Raw genomic sequence first — 18,780 nt, 5'->3', positions numbered from 1 at the left:
AAATCTCATGTTCTTTAGTTAGTTTTACAGTTGGTGAGTGTAGTTAAGTATCCCTCTCCACTAGCAAATTATTTTCTAAACTACCTCAGAATTTAGGTGAAAGTTTTGAAAGAGTTTTGAAAGAACGTTAGAAAGGTTTTCTACCAGGGTAGTTTTCCTTCTTATAATGAATGGGAGCAGAAAAGTCATACGGGCTACTGGAGGGCAATTATAGCTCAAGCCCTTGTGGCCTCTGTAGCCTAGTAGGCGGGCCCCCCTGACACCCCTGGTTGGGCCTGATGGAGTGGAGCTTCATCTGCCTAACGGCCTGGCAAAGATCCATAGGCCTGGGCGAACACAACAGGCCTCCATCAGGCCAGCTCGATCTGTCACAGCTTACATGGCCTATTGTGCTGCAGCGCTCATTAACAGCACAAAGTCATGTTGGTGCTGGTCACTAATGGATGTGTGGAAAGAATAACAAGGTCCACAATCGAAGTGCTTCTACAGTCGTGCTCTGTAACTTTATTCTGTGTTTTGCACATAGAAAATGAAAGTTACGCTCTAAAAACCTAAAGGGACTAGAAATTAATATGTAATGGAATTGAAAAAAGGATGAAAAATAATAAACATCCCCAAACAGTTATGTGTCTTCTAGTAAAAAAAAAATCCTTTTATTTCTTTGGCTCTTTAGTCCACAGACTGACTGTGTTTGTATTGGCAAAGGGCTATAAGTTTTACCAGAATATTGTGCCAAATTCCCTTAAAATGTATTTATTATACTAACTTAATGACAGTATTTTTTAATAAGAATGAAATTTCTGATCCCTTAAATTCATGACATAAAATGCAAGTAGAGCCGCAGACAAAAGGAAAAATATGTAGTTAGCTCAGCACCCTTTTGCATTAAATGAATGCACACACATCAAATTCACATACAATATTAAACACCCAGTGTCACAATGATCTTAGCAGTACATCATTATGTTCTTGCCTGTGGTCCAACAGCTACATGAAATTGTGCTACTTCCAAGAAGTAGGAGAGGCTGCCAGCACCCATTAACTTTCTCACTCTAAATCCACCTGACTTAAGTGAATATTGTGTCAACAATACAATGAAGAGTGCCCTTTACCAGTTAGGATGATGATTAAGACAGTGTAACAAAAAGAGAAGATGATCTGTAGTGCTGTATCTGTAAATAAAAAAATAACATCAATGGGTTGGTCTTGGAGGAGGAGAAAGGTTGTTCAGAGTTTGAAAAGGTTTTTCAGGGGCAGCTGAGGACAGTCCGTCTATGGCTGAGAATCTGAGGTTAATCGCTTTAAAAGCAGTAATTAGGTGTTAAGAGGTACGCTTGTCTGTCTAAATTAGCCTCCAAGCCAGATTACGCTCTATGACTTCCGACTACCTCCCCCATCAGAACTCAACACTCTTTAAAAGGCCATTTAATATTCCCTTTAAACTCAACTGATGATTTTAAATATTCATTTTTGCTCACTTTATAGCAACTCTAAGTGTAGTTAAGAAAGGCTGGATATTATTTTCACAGTTAAATAAACAAAGTGAAAACCCAACCAAACAGATATACAAATAAACCTTTTTATAATTTATACAAAACACTATGGCATTCTAAAGAACTGGATAACACCTTGATGGGTCAGTAACCTTAATCAATACATGGTCATCTTACAGCCAGGCACCTGTAGACGGTGTTAGTGCCAGTATAGTGTTTTATTACCACCACAAAAGTCAACAAACTTTGTTGTCAAACAATAATTCAGTACAAAACATTGCTACCTCTGACTACGTGGCTCTACTTAGCGTCACTGTGCTGTATAAAGTCAGCATTTCCCCAAACATTTGCAGCTAGAACAAAATAAAGGGTCCCCAGAAATTCAGCAGTATTTCTAGGGGTCAAAGAAGTTCATTTAAAATAAAAAGTTTCTTATTTGTGAATTTGATAAAATATCTGTCTTTGGTGTTATGTATTCTCTTCATTGGTGCATCAGTCATGAAGTTTTCATAAAGTTTGTAAACATTCACAAGCAGCTCAAATATCCATCCATGTTCGGTCACATGTGCTGCCAGGTCTTGTCCATGGACTGAATGTGCTCTTTGGCCTTCATCCTGAGTGCTGCAATGCTGGAACTCCTGTCGTCCTCCATCGGGTATTTATCATTGAAGCTGGGTGGACACTGGTATGGAGGTGGGCCCATGGGCTGCATACCTTGGACCATGCCAGGCGGGGTGTTGAGGAAGCTGTGGCTTGGATAGGCAGGCTGCAGGCCCTGTGATGAACCCATGAATCCTGGAATTGTGTGCATGGGTGTGGCACTGGAAATAGGTGAGGTCAGCCAGGGATCTAGTGGCATTGGGTTGGCTACTGGCCCAACGCTTGGAGGCATTGGAGGGCGATTGAAGGATAGCATGGGGGAATCATGGAGCTTCATAGTGTTAGAGTCCATCTTTTCTTGACGTCTCCACTTTGCTCTTCGATTCTGGAACCATACCTGAGCAGAAATGGATTAAGGTGAGGGGGTGCAGTGACAGGAAAGCACTGAATGGTAGTATATTGTAATTTTACAAGAGTTGTCCTGTGGGCAACACCAAGGTGATTGGTTTAATGTTCTAGTCCGCAAACATGGAAAAATGTTTCTGCAGACATGCAGCTTTTCAACTACTAAGTACTTAGATAGAAGATACTTTTTTATACATATCTGGACAAGCAAGTACAAGGTTATTGATTTCAAATGACTCCAGCAAATTTAACCTAAAAAAGAAATCCAAAAAAGTAAAATAAACAAAATTCTATTTCAGGTCCTGCTATTGAATTGATGTCTCTGCTGGCACCCTGTTCAAAACTTACCTGGATTGAAATCATGCCAGGAAAAAGGCTTTGTGGTGCCCTTAAAGATCATGCAGTTCGGCAACAACGTGTGTAGATACACAAAGATCAGGCCTCGTGAAATAAGATGGTGTTTGGCTGCATTAACAGTAGACATGTTTGGTGCTGTTCAGGGGTATAATTGTATCAGCTATATATATAACTGAAGAAATATTACGGAGTGCTTCACTGCACGTTAGGGCTTTAGCAGCTTGCAGTCAGAAATGTACCAGTATTGGACCTTTCATCCGTGTAACTACCCTGAGCACACAAGCAAAATCATCTAGGTAAGGCCTAGATTTGAACCTCATGTTGTGAATTGATATTTTGTTGTCCAGATATGAAAAAAGTCAACAATTTTCATATAATGCCTAAAGTCCTTACCTGAACTCGAACCTCAGGCAAGTTAACCTTCATTGCGAGCTCCTCACGGCTGTAGACGTCGGGGTAGTGGGACTTCTCAAAGGCTCGCTCCAGCTCGTGAAGCTGGTAGGTGGTGAAGGTGGTACGGTTTCTTCTGTGTTTCTTTTTAGTGTGCTCTTCCTCCTTAGTTGTCTCTGGAGACCCCTCAGCAATGTCTACTTCCTTCTGCATGTTGCTCATTTCTCCATCACATTTGTCACCAGAGAAAAGGTCTGATTCTAATATTAAGGAAAAGAGAAAAAAAAAGGAAAATGTTATTTGTCAGAAAGTTGCAGTCTCAACAACACATTTTAACTCATTTCTCTGCTGCTAAATAATAGCTTCTAGCTGTATAAATATCTGATTTTGACAAAAGAAGATAAAAAATATTGTATGCTAAGAACATACTTTTGAAAATGTTTGAACAGTCTGCTTTCTCCTGTTTGACCTCATACATATTTTCCTCATCTTCGGTTGCGTGATTTCTACACAGACACAATCTAGTTGATTGAAGCAGCAGTAGATTAGTAAACCTCATCATATGTCAACACATAGATAGAAGAGAGTAAGTGTAGTGTAACTGCCTCAGTTACTTGTCAAAGAAGGCTGTTATGGCAGTGATATTTTCTCATAATAGAACACACTTGAGCAGACTTTTGTTGTATTTGTTTGTATTTGTTTTTGTTAATTGCTTGGCTTCTCTGTCAGTAATCCTTTTTGCTCCTCCACACTGAATTATCACATTGACCCTTATTAAATGAACATGCTCTACTATACACAGCATTTTAAAAGTTAGATGTCCACTTTTTGTGAGGATAGCTGTTGAAATAAGGCCCAGGAAACTCTTTTAGGAGTGTTATTCTTACTAAAACCTGTAACCCAAATAAGGTGCAAGATTAAATGTATTATTATAGTAAACTTTTTAACATACCGGCTGATCAAAAAGTGAAATTCTTGTCATGATAAATCAGCTTAATGACTAATGACCTTTTTTGTCATTAAGAGTTTTGAACCCCAGGGGGTTGGCAAGTCCAGATGACATCATGTCTTTCACTGAATTCTTCCCCTGCTGTAATCCCATAGTAACAGATGCCACCAGTTAAACCTGCAAGTCCCTGCCTCCTTTAATCTAACAAGGGCTTTAGGTGGCCTCTGTCAGTGCCAGGTAAACAGTCACAGTCCAGATTACGTTTTCCAAGAAATGAACGTAGAGCAAGTGTCTGCAACGTGAGCTGACTAATCATACTTTTAGGCAACATAGGTAATGGGTGTTTGAGTTTAGGGACAGCTGTGGTTGATCTAAGGCTACAGCATTAGAAGAGTGAGATGAGGTCAACCACATCCACACTGGCCAGTACCAAGTGAAAAATAAATGGGTCAAAATACATAAATCAAAAAGTTGTGTGATGATTAGTAAAATATGAATTCACCTGAACTTTCTTGCAGATAGATCCTAAGTTTTATAAGACCTGTCTAAGACTTATACTAGGTTATTAAACTTGTAAATGGTGGCAGCAGATCATCAGTATGTCTCTCTGGAAACTAGAAGCTGAGGTCAGTAGTGATTGTTGGAAAAAGTGAAAACCTTCTCTACAGGTTGTCTCTGCCATAGCTCATCCGTTTTATCTGCTCTGGCTACTGTACTCTTGACAGTTTGTAGCTCTGTTGTCATGGGAAAAAGCTGAACATTATTTTGTCTCTGTTGGACACAGATATTCTATGTTGCCAGCCATATTTAAGCATGATGGACAATATAAATATCTGAAAAAAAGAAGTAACGAACTATACCAAAACAACTCTTTATGCAACTAAAATGTTTCTATAGCCATGTTGCTTAGAAGTCAAGCTTCTATCACAGAGTATATTATACTCATGTTGGGTTAAAGGGCCATCAACTAGCAGTATAATTTCCTCTTTTTTTACTTCACTTAATTTCAACCAGTTCTGCCAGGGTATCAGACATGCACTGCTCTAGTCCTAAGGACATTATTTTAATTTTACTCAGTATTCTAAAGTTACCAAATCATAATAAGTCTGGCTCAATGGACCTACATGCCAATGCTATGGCAAGTAGAGCACAGGTATGACTAATTGCATTAATCTTGGCACCCATCCAATCAGGTGTGACAGTAATCTTGCATGCACAACGCCCAGACCCAAGCTCTGTAACACCTGAATGGAATGGAACCAGTAAACACAACGGTCCCCTGTTTGACAGGACAAAATAACAAAATCCGGTCCTGCTACATCAAAGTGTAAATCTACATTCTGTAAAGTACTATGTGTTGTCCTTTGAATAGATGAAGACCTAAATTTACAATCAGTGCTGGAATATAAGCTATAGTTACATGCTTCAGACAACCAATCAGCTAAACTGTGATAGCTGCTGCTTAGCATTGAGCTCTGATGAAGACCACTGGTACAAAACTGTGTGAAAGTGTTGCGTCATAAAATAGATGGGAGTCTCTGACAAGCTCATTAATAGAGAAAAAAACATTTGCATTTTGTGCCAGGTAGTACTGTTTCTTTTTGAAAAGACTCACCATGGTAGGATGACTGCTGAGAGCTGTCACCTAGTTCTGGAAGGTGTCCATAGTGGTCTGGTGGTATCTGCTTTTCAGGCTCCTGTGGGTTTGCTCCATTGGCTTTTTGACTGTCATCTCCTCCCACTGAATGGAGTAAAGGGTCTTGGTCTTTAGTGAATCCCAGTATGACATCAATACTGTGGACCCTGCCTCCACCACTCGCCCCGGCTCCTTTTGCCATGTCATAGTTGTCCAGGCAACTATCATCCACTATTCCCAGGGTATCCATTGACAAATGCATTCGAGCCTTTGAAGACACCTTTTCTTGTCCTTGTCAGAAAAAGAAGTCTACCAAGTGAGACAGTGTGAAGTAGTTGTTGTACTGTGTTCTGCCTTACATGCAATGGAGCAGATTTGTGGGAAGTGTAAGGAATGTATCCTTTGAGGATCCTGTCAGTGAGGCTGAATGTGTTGTTTCCCCCAAAACAGAACAAACTCACATCTGAAAAAGAGTTTAGAGAAAAGGATAACTTTGGTAAAAAGGTAATTTAAGGGCTGTCAGTAGTTAATGTAATGTCTTTTTGGCATGTCCCTGCATTTAGCTATACAAGGTATGTTATTTTAAACAGTAAGGGTGATTGTCTTTTCTAAGTGCTCCATCTATTTTCAGAAAAGCTGCGTTGCTGTTGTTCTACAGGGTATTTTTGTACCATTAAAAATATAGGACGAATTCCTAACCATCTTGGTGAGCAGTTTTGCTCTGATCAGTTTAGTTTATGAAGGAAATGTAATCCCATTCCTCTTTATGGCTGATACAGTTTTGCCTTTACACTTTACATCTATTTGCATTTTACTTATGATCCAATTCGGCACATTTTTATTACAAACACAGACTGCACTCGGACGATATTTCCATCATTTAGATGAATACAAACAATCACTATGGGGAGCTATGCATCAATAGCTGACATAATTGGGTAAAGAAGTACAAATCTTACCTTCATCCAAGTTCCTGACACAAAGCTACACTGCGCACATGGTGTCTCTGTAGGCCATAAGTAGACAAATGACAGCATTTACTGTAGGCACTTGTTAACTCCCAGTTAAGTCCCTGAAATCCCCTGCAAACAATTGAGCAAAGGACCTGCTGCTGTAGTCCTGTACAACGAGAGCATGTAATGTCTTCCGATCTACGGACAAAATTGTCCTTAACTGCATAAGACACCAAAGCTGGTGGGGGAATGGTAGTAAAACCAAAGGGTTTAAGAGGTTTATTAATTGGAATCCTGCCCCTTTAAGAATGACTGACAGTTGTTTTCTGGTCAAGTAATTGCTCCAAATGTGTCCTGCATTCAGACCCCAGAGGGAGGCCATTGCTAATGAAGCCTCAACAAAACTTTCTTTCAAAAAATCTATTGTCTGAAAGATAATGGCTTGTACTGAGAGTTTTCACTAATCCCTTCATTACAGACAGTGTAAGGGAGAAACAACACAGAGATGGACTTTTTACTTGAATGGATACACACTGTAACGTTTTGTATTCATAAAATAGTTTCATTTAAGATGCCACGTAAGTTTTGAACCACTGCTTTTAATAATAAAAGAAAACAAACAAATGAAGGAGGTGTGGCTCAGAGTGGATAAATTGTCTGATTATATGGTAGTTATAAATATTACACCACCAACTGATGATTTCACTGTCCGGTAATGCATATTTAAGTCCTTTATTTAACTATCAAACATAACCAATTAGTGAATGGAACTAATGTTCAACTAAAGCTACTCCTGTCAAAAGTTTTCCTTTAAGACCCAGAACGACTCAAAACTACATTGTTTATATTATAATAAATAAATAGCGCTGTTGCGGGTAGATAATGTTGTTGCTCATAGCACACAGTGGAAATGAGTTGGTGGGGTTTCATCCTGCGGCCTCCAAGTTTCTCTTGTGCCAGCTGGAACAGCCAAAGCTGGTGCAGCTACAGTAGGTGTTGTAGAGATCAATCCCATCCTTAATGAGCCTAAAGACTTCACTAGAGATTTCCTCTGACCTCACTCCTCCCACCCGAAGATATATTTAGGGGTTCTTTGCATGTCAAACATACAATCCAACATGGAAAAGTCGTTTTTATGCAAAAACTTACATTTAGGTATTTTATTAGGTATTATTTATTAGCTATCTTTATATCTATATTATGCTTGTACTCCCTCCTTCTAAGAATGGTCCTCCTATATTAACCATTATCATATTTTTTTTTTATATGTATGAGTTCTTCATAATGCTAGCCTTCTGTGAACTTATAAGTCAGTGTTTATTCTATAATGCCTTTTGGCATGCATGCAAAAGATTCACCTTCTTCTTGGAATCTGGGAGCTGAGGAATTTTCTATGCCAACAAGTCCAAAACCATCTGGCAAAACTGACTTTGCCAGTGCTGTAAGCTGTAGTGCACCTTGCAAAATGTCTGCAGTTTAAGTGGCTTTGGTGACCCCTGTTTCTGACTGTCAGGTTGTTTTCCAAGAAAGCGGAGCCTGAAAAGCTCATTACTTTTGCCTGTGAATGAAATAAAGAACTTAAATATGCCCCCCTCCTAAGTGGGATTTGCCATGCAGCAGGTTGCTACCATATGGTGGCTTCAAAGAAAGTCAGGACTACAAGGTGTGCAGTGCTACCTTCTTCTAGCATTCAAAGTCAGAAGTGTAGCCCCTTTTCTGTTATTTTAGCTGTTATGCAGCCTGTTACACCTGTTCTTGATAATTTCACACTTATTAAATAAGTCATAAAATCTTCTTTACCATATATACAAACCTATACTCACAGATGATATTTAATCCATTCAATATACTGATCTGAGAATCATCAATAATTCTCATGTCATTATTGGCTAATATTTCTATGAAGCTTGCCATAAATGCTTTTAGTAAGCATAAGAAACTGATAATCATTTTATCACATTAATATATTAAAGCTGTCCCTCATTGCTTGTTTCCCCATTATCCTAATTGAGTACAAATTGGTTAAGAGGGCGCAGCGCAGCTATCAAGCGCCTTAGTTTTATCAGATGACAATTTAAGTCCGCGTCATCCTATTAGGAAGAAAGCAGCTCATGTTTGAAGGCGCTGCGTCAGCTTACAAGAGAAAAGGGGGATGGTGAGCAGCAGGGGGATGACAGGGAGAGGATGGAAAGGGAGGGTTAAATGCTGAGAGGCTAAAATGGGGGAAAAAATTACTTTGTGAGTGTTGTTCTATGTGGTGTTCTATATGCAAAAAGTCAGTAGAATAATCAACTTTATTTTTCAAAGTAGATTAAATAGCAGAATAAAAGGCCATTTCTGCCATTTAAAAAAAAATTTGGTGAAGGAAATAAGGCTAAAGAAAATGTAAATGTTATTTATAAGTCGGCAAAGAAGCTCCGACTGTGACCATCGAGGGGACAGGCACGTAAAGTGTGCAAAGGTTTAATCCTAGATTACACTGTATGTGTCCTATAGGTGCAAAAATCTACCATACGTACCATGTACCACACCTGAGAACAGGCTGCTGTGCTGTACATGCATGTACAAAATGTACTTATTTAACCTGCATGTACACCTCATGCATTACACAATGCAAACTTTAGAAGTTTCAGCTCTTTATCTTCTAATCCTTTAGTTTGTCATAATGGACAAGGAGTTAACCCTCTCTCTGCTCATCCAGATTAGGACCTTCCCATTGTTAATGCTTGTCTCACTTAAGGTCTAATTTACCATCTTTAACCTTTTAAAGAAAAACGTTTGAGCCTTATTGCTTAAGAGTCTTTAATAATGTTATTAACAGGGCAAAACAAAACAGTCACATGTTAATTAGTACTGTAGTAAACAATATGCCATGTACAGAAGCTCTCCACAGACAAAGCAGTAGATTTCCAAGTAATGTCAGATAAAGAAAAGAACAGAACTGAGCAGAACGGGGAGAGAAAAGGCCTGGTACAGTATATATAATAATGATTAACAGTCACATGAGGGTACACTTCTCCTCTGCGGTCTGTTTTAGCTCTGTCATTTTGGTCTGTGCTTGAGTTTTCAGTGTATCCACATCCATGTTTTGAAGTTTATTGAGCAATGAATCATTGGTCTCTTCTTCTTCCTCATCTTCTTCCACCATTTTTGCAAGTTCCTCTGGCAGGTCAATGTCATCTCCAGCCATCTCCACTGTTGCATTGTCCTGAGCGCTCTGTTATAGATAACACACTCAGACCAATGATTAAATAATAATATATAATACAGAAATGTTTTGTTGGCAACAGACATTAGACTTTTCAAGAGTGGTTTAATACTTTTCTTTGTGGAGCACCTTTTAGCTTAGTTACAAATAACATTTAATTGCAGCCATTCTTAATATTATTACATATTTTATGTCAAAATGTCTGCCTTGAAATAACCTCTTATAAGCTTTCTCATATACTTGAAGTGCTTTAAAACATGAAAAACCTAGTAATGTTATACAGCAATGACTCAGTTTTCTATACATATGTAGAGGTGGGATTATGTGTGTTAAAATGAGTAGTCCTTACATCTGGAAGTCGGTATTTGTCTCTCAGAGCCACTCTTAGATTTGCCCTCTCTGCCTTCTTTGTGGCAAAGTCCTTGTCACGCTGAAGCCTAAAAGAAATATGCTTAATTTATGTGAGACCAGTGTAAATATTATGTCCAAACCTTTGCTTTTGCAGTACATTTAACGCACAAATAATTTTAATACCGTTTTATTATTTCAATATAACACGTTTCAGCATCGCCATCCGTAAACCCAATGGCTTCCAGCATAAGGACAACTTATTAAGAGGTCAAAGGGCAGACAGAGAAGCAGGTGGCTTGAAGTAAAGCTTTTCGTAAAGATCATTGTCTTATCAGCAGTACCATTACCTCATTACAGTAATTTGTTGTTGGCAAGGAAGGAGAGTTCACACCGAGCAGAGTCAATGAGCTCCTTCTATGAAACATTATCTTATTAATCTAATTACCAACTAACACTGCTCTACTTTCTTGCCCGTGTGTGCCGGGTGGATCCCATTAGGTTTTGTCTTCGTGCCAACACTTGAACGTATTGATGCCTACACCATTAAAACCATTGGAGAGTGAGAGAGAAAGAGAGAGAGAGAGAGACTAGAACTATTCAGGAATCGATAAGAGAACTGATAAGGAATTGGATTGATAGGCAGAATTGACAATGGCATTGATATTGATAAAAACGTATCAATTCCCACCCCTACTCCTAACACGCCGAGAGCATAGAAGTAAACTCTAGGGTCTAGTTAACTAAACCAGAAAAGAAACGACTCTGGAATATTGAAAACTACATAATCTGCCCACCGCTCTAAGTAATAATGTCCAGTATTTTAGAACTGTTGGGTTTGCACCAGCTTTGACCTGTGTCTTTTTAAGGGTGGTCTGCTTGGGTCCTGACCCGTCTTTAATAAGATTAGCTTCACTTTGGGCTGCAGCTTGGCACAAATCTGCAGTTACTTAATGTCTTCAGCAGAGTTGCACTCCTTCTACTCATTCTCTCCTATACTGCTGTGCCATTACCACACATTGACAAACTCAGCGTTCACTAAGACCCAGTTTTTGTACTTTGTCCTTCTCATAGAGGGCAAACTCGCTTAAATGTTTAATCTTCTGTTTTCAAAGCTCTACAGTGTGGATTTACTAAGGCTGTGACTCAGATCCAGATTCAGTCTTTTATCTAGAATGTATATAACATTATAGATCAGATTATTTCTAGGTTTTTTTTGTATGTTTTATTTTATTTTTTTCATTTGTCTGTAAAATTGAGTTAAGCTCTCACTGAACACACTCTGGCACTTAGATTCAATGACAGATTTGTAGCGGCTGCTGCTGTTTCTCACTCACATACAGTAAGACCTTAACTTCATTTACCTTTTTACTTAATTGATGACACCAAACACTTGAGCATTACTTGAGATTGTAAGGTGATTAAATAATTATTGTTTTAAAGCGCACTGGTTAGGAGATGTGTTTAATGGTGGCTTCTTGAAACCGAGCCCTGACGAGTTACTACACACAGAGCCTAATCTGCTTCTCTGGCTAATTTGAGCCAAGAGGACATAAACCCCAACCTAAAGCTATCCTATAAGCCTTGCTTGCATCCGTTGATGTCACACATGCATCACACATAGACACAAAAGCGTAGTTCCAAGTGCTTAATACACACCCACGTACTTAATACAAGTCAAAGATTGGACAGTCTAGTCCATCAGCTGACCCAGTACACCTGAGGCTAAGGCAGGATTAACATGTTTTTTGTTAATTCTCTTAAACTAATTAAAGTAGCCTGTTGAATGTATTTATTTCAGAAAGTGGAACTGCTTTCACAGTGAATCTCTAAGATAACAAATGTCAGATTTTACCATTTTTAGTTATGCAGTTTTAGTGTATGCATGCACATACAGTGTTTTTACTATAGGTTATTTTTAAGAAATACTTTACGACAAATTGCAGAATAATTGTAATATATTTAACGGGTACTTCGGATTATTTCACAAAATGCTTCCAAAGATGGATAGATAGGTACTTTATTGATCCAGAGGGATCCAGGATCCGAAGCCATTTTCCACAGAATGAAAATCAGCAACAATAAAAAGTTTTATTCACCCCTTAAAAACAATATCAGCTGCATGAGAAGGGTGAAAAACATAAATCTGCAATCCTTCACTGAGTGGGAGCGAGCTTACATACCAGAAGGTTGCACACTGTTAGCTTGCTGTGCTAACAGCATAACCATTCAGCTAGCAACCTAAGTAAACATCATCCAAATGGCAGCGTGACCAGCAAGTGTAGTCTTCAAATACACCACTTTTAAATATGTTTAAATGTAATCATGTGATTTATTGTCTTGTCTCTGCAACTGTATTAAGATTCCAAACGTTACTAGATACATCATGCACATAGAAAGCATGAAGTAACTCTTTTTGGAACTGAATGCACATTCAGCATGGAGTTAAAAGGATGCTGTAGATCTCTGCTGTATCATTCCTCCACAGTTACCTGTTGTGAGTCTTTTTTGTGTTTTACCTCTGTGGCTCCCAGACAAACATGATGTGGATGCCTGATTTAAGTATTTCTAATCGCTCTTGCTAATCCCTGATTAATGGATATGCAGGTTGTGTTTTCTTCTTAATGAATGACTCTCACTTACTCACTTCTATTGTGTTTACAGCCACACTTATTAAAACATTTAGACTTTTGTATTTGTCCACTTTACTGTGAACGACTGTGTATAAACAGGAGTAAATGTTCAGTTTACATGTTGTGCTACTGCAGTCACACACATTTTTTTGGTGTTATTGTCAGTCTGGCAATATAAAGATATAATTTTTGCATCTCTGCTTACTCACTTTTCTTCCACCAGCTGCCTCTGGTACTCCTCAAACTCTTCTCTGGACATGCCTTTAGACTCAGGCGTTTCCTTTTCACCTGCTGCTGCATTACTGCTCTCTTCACCACCTCCTCCGGTAAAACTCTTCAACTTATCACCCAACATTTGATTCATGAGGAATGCCATAGCCCTGATGAATTTTTGTGCAGTCCTGCAGAAGGGGAAAATTATGACAGGGAATCTAATGGAAGGGAAGAAGGGTAATAGTATGTTAAAAATTGAATCTTAGTGTTCAAATCAAGAAAATGTTTACAAGAGCTGCTCAAACAAACAAACCTATTGTCTGTTGTGGGCCAAGATGATTACACTGTATCAATAACTTGTGGCTAGAGTAAAACCGCTAAAGAGCTTAGCTCATAACTGACAGCCTACAGACAATGGAGAGTGTTTACCTTGTCAACAAGTTGCACTAGGATAGACCCCGCAGGAAGTAGGACACTACTGTTGTCTGTCCTCCGAAGGCCATTAATGACTCTCATAGACGTTAGAGATGCAGTAATAAACTAGATTTTACATTGAAATCATGAATTATTCCTGTGACGGAGCACATATTTAATATTTCATAAAAGAATTTGAGGTATTACAAGTTATTTTACTAGATTTTACAGTTTGTGGTTCTGCAGATACAAACATTCAGTATTTTTACCATTAATATGTTATTTATTCCATTTGGATCGATCAAGCATAAACAGCAAATGTATATATGGTGGTTTAAATGAGCATAAGATGCACTGTACCATTCCAGTAAATGTTAATATTCATATTCAATCTCATAACCTCATTCTAGACTAAGGATTTTTTTGTGGATTATTAAGCCTGACCTGAAAACACTTCATTTAGCTCAGTGGATTTGAAAACTCGGGAGGACTGAAGAAACTGTAAGATACTTAAAATCTTCCTGAGCAGCTCTGGTGTCTGTACTGGTCCTCCCTAAGAGTATTTTAGTGACGCTGTGGGCTTAACACCTCTTTGACCTAAAACGTCTGTACCAACAGAACTGAACATTAACCATGTAGGACTTAAGTTCACCTAATTACAAGGGATTTGTTTCAGATATTCTCTCGTCCTGCAGATTGAAGCCAAACTGTCAAGTCTGACATCTGCACACTTTGTAGTGTCTACACGTGCACACCTGAAACAACAATTCAGATTACCCCATAATTATCACTTAATTAGAGATGCAAGTGTTTCATTTTTATACTTTCAATCCCATCTTGGTAGAAGCAGAAGAAGAAAATGGTGGTCCACACAAAATAGCAACCAATGAGCTCCTTCTTCATCTTTAGTGAAAAAGGTGAAGATCCCAGTGTGTCAAATCAGGTCAGCGTTCAACTGGATTTTCAGCTACAACTGCCAAAAGTTTCTCCACTTATGTCCTGTATTGTGACTTTACCTGGTCTGACCTCTTGACTGTGTTTTGTGGCACAGCATTGAACTCGGTGAACTCAGCCAGTGAGTTTACCTGTATTAACCTTTTCAGGTCAGTTACATCGTCAGTTCTGGCTTCAAGCATAGAGTCAGTTTTAACAAAAGATCACTATAACACTATAAATATTCATCCACCAAATTGCTTAGGAACAAACATTTTTTGAGGAATTACTGGATGTAAAGTTGTGCAATTTCCATGTGGCTCAACAGGCACAAAGCTAAGTGATAATTAATGTGGTCAAGTCAATGTTTGCTATAATTTGTCCACCTGCCAAGAGGAACATACAAACTGAACCAAACAGTCAGCTGCTCTGTCTCTGCCCTGGTGATCAGACTAGATGACAACAGAAACACTATACTGGGGAAAAAGGTGAATATTTTTGTCTTCATTTTATTTTATTTTTTAATGTGATACTTGTTTATTCCGTTTCTTTTAACCTGCACTCCTGTTGCATTTTATTGTATTCTGATTTTTTTGGCAAACATTTTTTTTTGTCTTTATAGTACGTAGTTATAAAAGAGATGCTGCCAAATAATCTGTATGAGTTGGACTCAGTAGTTGTCACAGAACCTAAAGAGAAGGCAGACCAGAAGCCTTCAGGTCATGGGTCTTCAGTCCAGCATGGATGTGATATCGTTGCTTTTCTCAAGAAAAATGCTTTCGTAGTTTTCACGATGACAGCTGTTGCTTTAGGTAAGCGGCCGTATCTCCTCTGACGTTACTCTGGTGGAAAAAGTCATGCATGTTTTGCAGTTTTCTGCTCAGACTCTTCATGTTTTAAAACTCTTCTGTTGACACAGTGACTTGCTGATGTGTGTGTATTTTCCTTTCAGGTATTGGACTGGGCTTTGCTCTGCGACACATTAACATGTCAGCCAGGCATGTACAATATGTACGTTTTCCTGGAGAGCTGCTGATGAGAATCCTTCAGATGTTGGTGCTTCCCCTCATAATTTCCAGTCTGATTACAGGTCAGAGTCACATTACAGTCAAGATCACTCACCTGTGTTTTTGTTTTTTGGTGCCTTTATTAGTCTACAGATCAACTCAAATAAGCCCTGTTGAAGAATATTCTATATACACAACAAGTAAAACACTTTAAGCAGCATTGTAATGAAGAATGGTCCATAGTTTCTCTTGTATTATTGTAGGAATAATTGCAGAAAAACTTTACTAAGGTTCACACATGTTCTTTGCCCCGTAGGCATGTCCACCAACACAAAGACTTCTGGGAAAATTGGACTGAGGGCCTTCAGCTATTACATGGTCACCACAGTTATTGCTGTGTTCACTGGTGTTGTCCTGGCTGTTGTAATCCAGCCAGGGAAACTATCCAGGGAAACTGCAGCGTCCTCTGCTGGTAAGGTGGAGGCTGTGCAGAGTGTGGATTCTTTCCTGGATCTGATCAGGTGTGTATGAAAGCATTTCTAGTTTTTACCACTGACCTGTAACAAAGAAAACTCATATTTGTTTTTGATTTGTAGAAACATGTTCCCTTCAAATCTGGTGGAAGCTTGCTTCAGAAAGGTAAGGTCTGCATCGTTGGTGTTTGCATTTATCCTGGCACTAACATTTGCCACTTTCTGAACAGTATAAAACAGTTTATTCTAGAAGCAGCTCCACAGGGCAGCATCAGGACAACATGACTGATATCAGTGAGTGTGTCTGTTTTTGCTCATTTATCTAACTCCATTGTAGTTATCATTTCAACACTAATTTTACTATCATTACTGACCGATAGTACAGATGCCAGGCACCTCAGACGGCACCAATATTTTGGGTCTGTTGGTCTTCTCTGTCGCCTTTGGCCTCATCCTGAGCCATATGGAGTATGAGGGGAAACATCTGAGGGATCTCTTTGAATGCCTCAATAAAACCATCATGTATCTGGTTGACATAGTCATCTGGTATTATGTTTTTCCACTGATATGTGCCCAGAGATTTGAAATTGTCTCTGAATGTTATTCAGTCATGAGAGCACAAATTGATTGGATGTCACCTTGTTATATTCACAGGTATTCCCCAGTGGGAATCGTCTTCCTGCTGGCAGCACAGATTGTGAACATGGCAGACGCAGGAGACATTGGCCGAGGAGTTGCCATGTATGCTCTGACTGTAATCACCGGCCTGATAATCCACAGCTTCCTCACCCTGCCCGTCATCTATTTCACTGTGACACATAAAAATCCCTTCAGGTTTATGACGGGTCTCCTCCAGGTTGTCACAACTGCCTTTGGCACTTCATCCAGGTCAGCATCACTTTCAAGCACACATTGTTGCACACACACACAAACAGCATCCGACTGTCAGTGACCTTAATATTTGTACATTTTGTCTCAGTTCTGCAACACTTCCGGTTACTTTGCATTGTATGGAGGGGAATCACAACATGGACAGACGAGTGACGCGCTTCATGCTTCCATTAGGCGCCACAGTGAACATGGACGGTGTAGCCCTCTATGAAGTAGTAGCTGCTTTATTCATAGCCCAGGTTCATAATATGGATTTCAGCATTGGGCAGATCATTGTGCTCAGGTATGCTGTAATGGAAAATATGTCAAAATGTGTAAGTTTGTCTATGTGTGGAACAGTGGAAACACAGCCGTATTTCAAACATGACTGCTTAACTTGCAGTGTGGTCGTCACTGCTGCAAGCACTGGCGCAGCAGGCATCCCTCAGGCTGGCATGGTATCCATGGTGATTGTGTTAGCATCGACTGGACTGCCCACTGAAGACATATCACTGCTTATGACTGTTGATTGGCTTCTGTAAGTACACGTTTTCCTTTTCATATCTATATCTGATGGATTAATTTAGAGGAGAGACACTGCATGGTGCAAAAAAGCCGATCCAAAAGGCAAAGCACTCAAGGTTCCTACCCCCATCTAAGCCTTTTTGATTAATAATTCAATAAACCACCTTAAGCAGCTGTGGGTAGTGGCTGAAAGGAGGGAATCTCGAGTACAAGCAGCCGAAATGAACTTCCTCTGCAGGATGGGTGGTCTTGGCTTCAGGGATAGGGCAGGGAGCTCGGTCATCAGCTACAGTTTCACCATGTTAACAGGAATCAGTTGAGGTGGTTCAGGCATCTGTTTAAGATGCCCCAGGGCACCTCCCTGGAGAAGAAAGAAGAAAATGTAGGGAAGGATGGACAGTGTATCTATGTATTTGTTTTAAAAAGAAAAAAAAAACCTGAGAAGAGAATTTTACGCATGAAGACGCTATGTTGTCTAAAAGTTTTCTACATATTCTAGTAAATTTTTTGTTGTTTTCTAACCTCAGACCTCACTGTCTGTCTGTTGATAGAGATCGTCTAAGGACTGCCACCAATGTTTTCGGTGACTGTGTCGGTGTCGGTGTAGTGCAGCATCTTTCCCGACACGAGTTACAGAGCTCCAGTCCTGTAAAATAATGCTCTGTGGAGAAGAACTGCCAGCTCTGAGATGCACACAATATCAATGTTCATCAGATGACATGATGGAAACAATACAGATTTAGGTTTAACATGTTTAAAAAAAAAAAAAAAAAGATGATAAATGTAATGAAACACTGTCACACTTTCTGTGGTATCATAAGGAGCAACAAGTTTTGTAACTTAAGGAGCAAAGCGGATCAACGGGTCATTCTCTGCAGTGTTGCTGCATGGCCTCTATATGAAATTTTCTTTAGGTTTTTAGGGACTACGTTGGTAAAATAAGTATGGGCTATAGTAGTTTAGAAAAGAGTGTAAAGGGTCATTTTGTGTCTGTTTGTGTTAAATGAATTGCACTATGCACTATGGTATAAACTCAGATTTTATTCTCAAACTCCACATTATAACTATATATCATCAGTGTTGTTAAACAGGCCAAACGACTCACTGTATGGTGGTAAAAAAGCTGACCCAAGTTTTGACACATTTCCTGTTGACATGTTTGTCTTACGCTCTCACACCATCTAGTGGCAGGAGGGTCAAAATGTAGGAGAGAAAAATTAATCTGTGACCTAGATTCACCATGGTTATGCTTTGTAACACATTGTAGCACTGCAACACAACACATTGTAGGTCTGGAGCTGCAGCAGAAAATAAAACATCAGCACCTGTTTTAACCTTGTCAAAGATGCCTTCCTTGGAAATAAGAACCGTTG

At 39.2% G+C, this 18,780-nt stretch overlaps 3 protein-coding genes across 4 annotated transcripts; 1 reads left to right on the top strand and 2 right to left on the bottom strand.

Moving 5' to 3' along the window:
* Positions 1-2,052: 2,052 nt before the first annotated feature.
* LOC114450372 (retinal homeobox protein Rx2-like) lies at positions 2,053-6,092 on the bottom strand. The gene is made up of 3 exons (XM_028428428.1): positions 5,810-6,092; positions 3,249-3,505; positions 2,053-2,490 (listed from the first exon to the last, which is right to left on the bottom strand). The coding sequence occupies exons 1-3, from the start codon at positions 6,090-6,092 to the stop codon at positions 2,053-2,055; spliced, it is 978 nt and encodes a 325-aa protein (XP_028284229.1).
* Positions 6,093-9,781: 3,689 nt separating this feature from the next.
* On the bottom strand, positions 9,782-13,348 carry cplx4c (complexin 4c). Its single transcript, XM_028428429.1, has 3 exons — positions 13,182-13,348; positions 10,341-10,428; positions 9,782-10,000 (listed from the first exon to the last, which is right to left on the bottom strand). The coding sequence occupies exons 1-3, from the start codon at positions 13,346-13,348 to the stop codon at positions 9,782-9,784; spliced, it is 474 nt and encodes a 157-aa protein (XP_028284230.1).
* Positions 13,349-14,990: 1,642 nt separating this feature from the next.
* On the top strand, positions 14,991-18,516 carry LOC114449489 (excitatory amino acid transporter 1-like). Of its 2 annotated transcripts, none has more exons than XM_028427204.1 (11): positions 14,991-15,020; positions 15,155-15,344; positions 15,485-15,622; positions 15,856-16,060; positions 16,136-16,178; positions 16,243-16,306; positions 16,393-16,534; positions 16,667-16,900; positions 16,992-17,186; positions 17,286-17,420; positions 17,959-18,516. In XM_028427204.1, the coding sequence occupies exons 2-11, from the start codon at positions 15,173-15,175 to the stop codon at positions 18,062-18,064; spliced, it is 1,434 nt and encodes a 477-aa protein (XP_028283005.1). In that variant the 5' UTR covers positions 14,991-15,020; positions 15,155-15,172; the 3' UTR covers positions 18,065-18,516. The 2 variants fall into 2 exon arrangements, with proteins under 2 accessions (XP_028283005.1, XP_028283004.1); XM_028427203.1 differs by having other exon boundaries at positions 16,393-16,558.
* The last annotated feature ends 264 nt before the right edge of the window (positions 18,517-18,780 follow it).

This window comes from Parambassis ranga, chromosome 17, assembly GCF_900634625.1.
Source record: "Parambassis ranga chromosome 17, fParRan2.1, whole genome shotgun sequence".
NCBI classification, from domain to species: Eukaryota; Metazoa; Chordata; class Actinopteri; family Ambassidae; genus Parambassis; species Parambassis ranga.
The sequence above is the reverse complement of the archived record's forward strand: the minus strand, read 5'-3'. Positions and strand labels throughout refer to the sequence as shown.